This window comes from Sinocyclocheilus anshuiensis, unplaced genomic scaffold (assembly GCF_001515605.1).
Source record: "Sinocyclocheilus anshuiensis isolate Anshui unplaced genomic scaffold, SAMN03320099.WGS_v1.1 scaffold2461, whole genome shotgun sequence".
Lineage (NCBI taxonomy): Eukaryota > Metazoa > Chordata > Actinopteri > Cypriniformes > Cyprinidae > Sinocyclocheilus > Sinocyclocheilus anshuiensis.
Genome location: NW_015552846.1, coordinates 190,063 through 198,400, shown reverse-complemented (window position 1 = coordinate 198,400; position 8,338 = coordinate 190,063). Strand labels below are relative to the sequence as shown.

The 8,338-nt window shown below is 36.9% G+C and overlaps 1 protein-coding gene across 1 annotated transcript in view; it reads right to left on the bottom strand.

Annotated features, from left to right (window-relative positions):
• Nucleotides 1-8,338, bottom strand: part of LOC107668129 (potassium channel subfamily K member 10-like) — a 19,888-nt gene that overhangs the window by 1,856 nt on the left and 9,694 nt on the right. Inside the window, exons 3-6 of the mRNA XM_016459921.1 lie at nucleotides 4,104-4,221; nucleotides 2,049-2,209; nucleotides 1,183-1,375; nucleotides 474-616 (exon numbers count right to left, since the gene is read on the bottom strand). Of these exons, the coding sequence (XP_016315407.1) occupies nucleotides 474-616; nucleotides 1,183-1,375; nucleotides 2,049-2,209; nucleotides 4,104-4,221 (615 nt within the window). The remainder of the gene's footprint in view (nucleotides 1-473; nucleotides 617-1,182; nucleotides 1,376-2,048; nucleotides 2,210-4,103; nucleotides 4,222-8,338) is intronic.

The window sequence follows — 8,338 nt, the reverse complement described above, 5'->3', positions numbered from 1 at the left end:
GTGTGTGTGTGTGTGTGTGTGTGTGTTTGTATATATATATATATATATACACATTTCAGCCGTTTTTGCATGTTATTTGCACCACATGACTGATTTTCTGTACAAAAGCTTTTCAGATATTAAAAGCAGTGAAACAGTTTTGTTAAAAAAGATTACTATTATCACTATTATTGTTGTTGTTACAAAGGATTTCATTTTAAGGATTATTTCTTCTTCATTATAATATAGATTTATGCTCATAAAAATATCAAAATAAATTATAATACAGAAATTAAAAACATGTTCATCATATAAGAGAAGTATTATAGTTATTATTTGTATAAATGTCATTTTTTTTGTGTGTATTTCTGAGTAAATCGATTAGTGTCACATCACGTCATTGATCACTAGTAGAAAATAGAAAATTCTATTAAAACAAGTAGAAAATTTAGCAGGATTACTCAAGGTAAATGTAGTGCTAACAAAAGTCTCACCTCCATTTTTGTCTTTTTAGAAAGCACCCTGAGCCAGTCTCCAATCATGCTTAGAACTGCAGCAAAGTAAGCCATTCCAACCAGTATCCAGAACCACACCAGCGGTTTGTACCATTCACGGTACTCTATTCTTCTATTGCCTCCTGGAAGAGATTGCAAGAGATGTATAAATGACACTTTCATTTCAGAGGTGGGAGCATTTGATTGTATTTTAAATCTACAAGCACGCCTTTTGAGGCACACATCAAAACCTCCTGCCAATTTCATGTAAGCTATTTCCTGAGAACTGCAATCAGACTAGCTCGGTTTTTCTTGACAACTCATGGTGTCTGCAAGCAGAGAAGCTTCAGAAAGACAATAAATTGATTTTATATGGACTGTGTTGGAAAAGTAGTACTAAATGGAAACAAAGGCTATAATGAAATCCAATCAATTGCGTAGGTAAATTTCTTCCCTCCAGCCAATTTGCCTAACAAAGCAAACCAAAAGCCACTGGACCTGTTCCTTGACAGAAACTAAACTCCACAAGAAACTAAATGTCAAATGATCATTTGACAATGACAATTTCAAGACTTTCAGAAATAAAAATGACAAAATTCTACAAGTCTACTGTTAGACATGGTTCATGGATAAATGAAACTAGTGAGAAGTATAGGGAAGTATAGGGAAGTGAGGGTTTTCCCCCATTAATTCCAAATGCTGTCCGTACCTGCAACATAATCTCCGATCCCAACAGTCGTCAGTGTGATCACCACGAAATAGATCGCCTCCAGCCCGGTCCAACCTTCAATATGCTTGAAGATGATGGCTGGTATGGTGACGAAGAGGATGCAGCCAGCCAAGATGAAGAGCAATGTAGAGGCCACTCGAATCTTGGTCTGGCTTATTTGATTGTGTTTGCGCTGGGGGGGCGAAACAGACAAAAAGCAATATCAACATGAAAGATGAAGCGACATCGTACAAGAGCCATTCTTAGTCATGCAAACAGCATGACTTCATTGCCAGCAGCGGCTACATGTGGCACAAGAAGACATTTCGTGACTATGTGAAGGTGGCATGTGTCCATTAGCTCTCTGATGGGCCTAATGATGATCTGAATGAGACTGATTAGTTCTAATGAGGTGTGATCTCAACCCGTACTGCAGATGCCGCTGCCTCAGCATGCTGGAGCCTGCTGCTATCAGGAGCCACAGTTCTGTGTTTATTACCTCTGCTGTGCAGGGTCTGACTAAACTATTATAAACAAGTGCTGCGATATTCCTGACTAATACCTTCCAGGAAGTCATGAAAAGAAGTGACCTTGCATACTCTAATGTCATAAACCTATCACTTGAAATGCTAATTACCATGGTAAACATTTAGCATATTAGCATATTAGAACATTTAGCATTAAAATACATTGTTAGTTTCATTTGTGAAAATAAATACCATATAGTTTTATTTTGTAAACTCGATGTAGTGTATTACAGCCTTTACAAGGGTACCTTACCATAGAGCCTATTAAACAGATTGTGCATCTATCCCTCACAGCCTTGTTTTCATTAACCCTAGTTTTGTGCTCCACAGTTCACTTACCCTGAACATTTTCTCCACTTTAGCAATGCTCTTCACAAAAATAGTCCCTAGTTGATCACCAACACCAGCCAAAAGAAAGCCAAAGAGTGGGATGCCAAATATTGCATAAAGGATGCAGAAAATCTTCCCACCCTCTGTTCTTGGAACGATGTTGCCATAACCTTAAAAAGATAAGAGAGTAATGGTGTAAATTAAGACGCAGCTGAAAAACAAATTAACAACTGTATATTCCATGTGACATATGAAGGATGTGATGCAATGAAAATCTGCCATATAATGGTAATGGGATAATTCCATGTGGATAATTACATCGATGTTTACTTCGTGGCCTATTCAAACTACACAAAATCAAATGAAAGAAACGTCATAAACGTCTTCTAATCTTGCTATATATAAATCCAGACTTCAATCAATCTGTTAATTCCAACGGATTCCAGTCAGATACACTCTGCAGGTTAAAAGTGCTTCGTAGGAAATTACCTACTGTGGTCCCCGTGGATCAAAATGTGTCTACTGAGAGCATGTTGGAAGGTTTGGCAACTGAAGTGTAAAAACTAATCTTGTTTATGCCTTTGTCCATTGCCTGCTGGATGGCTGAGCCAATGACATTGAGAGTCCTGTCAGCATTTAGATACTAACCTGTATTGCACAACTGCTTCTTTAAGCAGGGGCGTAGATTACGCGGGGGACGCGGGGGACGTTTCCCCCTCACTTTTAATATCACGTAAATTCATCCCCCGCACTTTTTCGGGCAAGTGTGTTCGCATAGAGGTTTTCAAGAGCCGGTGTGAATAAATATAGATTTAAATTCAAATGAAGTCCATAAGCTGCCCGCTGTGTTACCTGCCAGGGCCTGTGACTGATTACTTAAAGACAGGGGCGTAGCTATCATTTCAGAAGTGAGGGGGACAGAATATATATATATATATATATATATATAACATTTCTGTCCCCCTCACTTCTGAAATGATGGCTACGCCCCTGTCTTTAAGTAATCAGTCACAGGCCCTGGCAGGTAACACAGCGGGCAGCTTATGGACTTCAAATGCATTACATCAAACCTCCAATGGAATGTGCCATATAACTGCAAGTAGTGAATTAATGCACAGTGTTTCTGCCGCAGAATGAAACAAAGGCTTTTTACCTCACAATTCTGATGTTTTTTTTTTTGCAATTCTATGTTTATATCTCTCAACTTTTTTTGTGAGATTGTATTGTGAGATATAAACTTGCAATTTGAGTCTTTTTGCGAGTTTATAACTTGCAGTAAATCCAAATTGTGAGATAGAAACTCGCAATTCTGAGAATACGTCAGGATTTTGTTTTGCATTTCTGCCAGGGAATAAAAAAAGGTAATTGCAACTTTGCTTATATAGCATTTATATCTCGCAATTGTGAGTTATCATTTAGTAATTTTGACTTTTTTTTTTTCTCAGAATCGCGCAATTCTGAGTTTATATATCACAATTCGGAGTTTATAACTTGCAATTCTGAAAATTTTGTGATAAAAAAAAATCAGAATTATGAGGAAAAAAGTTTAAATGATCTCACAAAAATTGTAATATAAAAAGTCACAAATACCTTTTTTTATTTTATTTTTTCATTCTTTGGGGGAAACAAGCTTCTATAGCCTCTCTTTCCATTCCTGACTATGTATTTCTAAAAATGCACATGCTTTGTGGTGTTTTATTATATATGCATTATTTTTAGCTTTGATTTTTCCCCCCCCCCCCCTTTTTTTTATCTTACTGAGACTTTAAAATGTGTCTAAAAATCAGTGAATCACTCTGAAAGCATCAGTAATTTTATTTGGATTGACAGCTGAAGCAGGCACAGTTTCACACATGCCATTTAAATGTGGCTGAAGAAAAAAAAAAGATTGATTGGTGGTTATGGGGTCAGGCATACAGACCGAAAGCGAGACTATAAATGTATGACACAAGCAAATTCCTTGTACTTGGCTTGAGCTATACATATTAATGAGGTGTGGAGTCTTCCGCCTTATGGTAGCAGTTTGAAATGTATGTATAATATCCAGGGATGCTTAGGTGCTACCTATTGTTGTTATCACAGTTCCAGCGAAGAAAAAGGAGCTCCCTAAGTCCCAGTGACTGGAGTTGTATGACGTGTCTCCAATAGGACTGACACCAGCGTTCACTGCATCTACAGAGTGCTGGGAAGAGATAAGACTGGAGTTTAGGTCATTGTATGAGAAGCACGTCTTACAAATGATTAATACTCCATTCAAGTGACAGATCATTTAATGTGGTAATGAAAATCAAAATTGGTATCAGCCAAAAATAAACAAATAGTTTCATCATCAAAATGGACTGGAACTCTAAAAGCCATACTGACAGTCAATGCAATTTTAATAAATTATGAAGTATTTACTTGCAAAGGGCAGAACAATTTAACCTAGTCTTTTGTGCAATTTTAAAACCACTGTGTATCACATCTCAAAAATAATAAATCCATGTATATATTTACAGAGACAACTAAATTAAATGTAAAAAAAAATAAAATAAATAATAATAATAATAATAATAATAATATAGCAACCCAGGCTCATTGGAAAAACTTGCCTGTGGCAACATTTTTACAAAATGATATTACTTTTCTTCTTGCACATTTTGCGATGTTTTCCAAGTGAAATGTCTGCTAAAAGTGAGTGACGCTAAAAGCATGTTGAGTTTTTCGTCTGAAACAGATTAATCTGGCAACATTTTATTATGTTGTACGTATTGCGGCAGCAGGAAATGATATGTGACCCTGAATCAGGTGTTTGATTTAGGAGACATGCAAAATGTGCAGTGTTGCAGTGGTCCAGGAACATGGTTAAGAACCACTGCTCTAATATTGTACCACCTACACTAAACCCCACCGTAAACCAAACCAATAGTGTTAACAAAGGCAAATGTGAAATAGAAATGCATTTTCTGAAGCAACCATGCTGTTTTAGTTTGCTGCTACAAGCTCTTTTATCATGGCTTGTGTTTTACTGAGCTTGAGTTCTCCACATCGCAAGTACAATAATGTACCGGGTGCGCTACTGAACAAGTTTACCACGTCTGAATAGCCAAACATATGGAGCTGGTACCAGATATATGAGTTTACTAATCATGCACTATGTTTTGAGGTCACAACATAATGTTGTTCAAAGTCTGTTTGTGTGTGTGTGTGTGTGTGTGTGTGTGTGTGTGTTTGTATGTGTTGTTTTACTTTGTGAGGTCCAAGGGTTAGTCGGACCCCACAAAGACTAAAAATTACTACATACATCATGCCCCTTCACTACACTAACCCTAAACCCATAAGAATAAATAGAGCCTTCATTGATGAACCTATGTATCAAGCAGTACATAAAACATCCAGCCATGTATTTTGAATTTTGATGATTCCTCACACATTCTAGTCATTCCAAATAGAACAAACAATAAATAGATCCTCTTTTGTTAAGCAAACTGTAGTTTTCGACATACAGTTTGTCATGGTCAAGGCATCCTACTGAGGTGATGATCCAAATGAGCTGTCTAACTTTAATGAGCCTTTGATGATCAGATGTATCATTAATAGAGAGGGCGGATCAGAAACAGGTCACTCAGCCCAACAGGAAGCCTGGAGAGCAGATGGGAGTACTATACTGGGATCAACAGGAACTGTTTCTCAGGTGTGAGAAACGAGCGTGTGGGCAGCTGAAGGGCAGGTACACAAGGGCAGATTCAGAGTCTGTCGGTCTAGACTGGAAGCGTAATACGAAGTTTGATCCAAGTGTAGCCGTAAAGAGAGCACCTCATGCAACAGAAAATAATGCAAGCTTATTTAATTAGCAAGATAACAACTCTGATCCAGAACAAAATAAGTTATGGAATATATGAAAAATTATTAGAGGATATCTTATTACAATCTTTGAAGTGAAATCGAACTGAAATAGCCACATTTAAATTCTCTGTATCTAACCAATCAATCAGCTTGAGATTCTTTCTCAATCAAAGAATGGAAACTGCTGTCCCTTGGATGGATGCTCTTTGAAGAGCTCAATTCTCTCCTATAATGTGATGTTCTCATCCGTTTAGCACAAATGGGTTTTACCTCAACACAGACTGCTAGAAAGCACACATCTGCATTCCTTCTATCTGTGCTACACCAACTCATCTTCAGTTTCATTTTTGAACTGATCTGAATAGCACTTTACTCCATCTCCTCGCCGGGGTGACTTGTGCACTATATGCGTCTGTGGCCCCTACAGGGAGACATTGTACCACTTTTAAGGTGATGAGAAGATGATTTAGAAGAAACATAAATGCGTCTTCATAGCAGACAGCTGGTGCTCAGATGAAAGCGTCTGGAAGCTTTCAATATCATCATGAGAAATGTCGCTGTGACAGAGGTAAGCCATATAGAAGCTGTAAATAATGAGTGTCATGAGGGATGTATTTTTCCTAGGTGTACGATTCTGCCCCAAATGCAGACAGATTAATCAGGAAACCCAGTCTCTACTAATCACTGTTGCACTGTGCCCTGATTCAAAATAAAATGTATACTGAAAGCATGGTTTTTGAAAAACCACATACTGTAGTTGCTCAACTGATGTATGCAAACTTGTCATTTACTATAGCACCGTTTTATATAGATTTTTATATTGATTTTACTCATTCTCAAGTAATAATATATTATGATAGCATTTGTTGGATTGCTTTTAATTACAAAGTAAATTATTTAAATCATTCCAAAGTAGTGTTTTATTAACCCATAATTTATTGTTTATCTATAGAATAATTAATAATTTATTATGTATTTATTGTGTGTGTGTGTGTGTGTGTGTGTGTGTGTGTGTATATATAATATATATATATATATATATATACAGTATGTACTGTATATATATTTAATATTTGGCCAGTGTTAGGGGTGCGGTAAGTAGGATAAATAACAATATAATGGCAAATGTAATGAAACATTTTCTTTTATTTCCTGGCAAGTGGGGTGATGTAACTGGAGGTGAAGAATCTGAGCAAATGCCAAAGCAATTCCTAGAGCTGTAGACAGTACACTAATGCTTGATCATTTCCTGCCAATTTTAGCTGAAAACACCTTTTGATAGTCAATGTGCAAGCATTAGTACACATTCTCTGTCTGGTCTACAGCTCAAAGTTGTTCTTTGGCATTTCTTCAAATTCTTCACCTCCAGTTACATCACTGCCAGAGTGCAGTATTTATGCACGGCTCACAGCCTGAGCAGAGCGAAAGCAACAGCTTACATGCAGCTAATTCACACGCCACTAGCCTGAATCATCGATTCTTTGCAGCATTTATAATCAGCAAAACCACAAGTTACGTCTCCTGCTGCAGATCTGTTTTCCATTTTCTTTGTTCCGCAACTCCCATCTCAAACAACATTCAACAGCAGAAGCTGACAGGAAGCAGCTGTCATCTCCACCTGTCTCAGGCTCTACTGGAGTCAGTGAGGCTGAGCTATTTTGAAATGGTGCTTTGTTACAAAGCTCTCAAACGCTGCTGGTTCTAGATTAAATTAGGGTTTCAGGTTATTGATTCAATTATGGTTTTTAACCTCCCTGCCTCAGTCATTCCAGGGACCATTGCGATGGGCGAGCTTTACGTTTTCCCCTGCTCATACTCCTGATGGATCCCCATTAGTGCAAAAGAATCAAGATTACCCAACAGATGCTTTTAAGACTTGATTGTTCTTTATCTGCGGAACTGGACAGTGTTGGGGAAAGTTACTTTTAAGAGTAATGCATTACAATATTGCATTACTCCATAAAAAAGTAACTAATTACGTTACTTAGTTACTTTTTATGGAATGTAATGCATTACGTTACTTTTGCGTTGCTTTTTAAATCTGGACAGGGCTTGCTTGTTTGTTTTTAAAATAAAAAAGTTCTATTTTTGGAAAATATAAAAGCCTTTTCACACCAAAAGTGAAATGAATAAGCCTCAGGCTGAAGGGAAAGTAAATTTACGTCCGTACAGTAGAATGCAGAAGAAGAAATTTCAACACATTTCAGCAATAAAAAAAGACACACAAATGTTTGTCTAGAGTAATTTTTGCTTATTAGTATGGTTGAACTGGATCATCGAAGGTCAGAAGCAAAGATATTGGTTAATAGAATGGGATTAAATACATAAAGGATATTTGTGTTTTTTAACATTTAATTATTGTAGGTTTGCGTCATATTCTGAGTTGCATTATTTTTATTCATTTTCAGGAATACTGAATCTGTGTTGTTGTTTTTTTGTGAGTGAGATGAATTAATGCATATTTATATTTATTT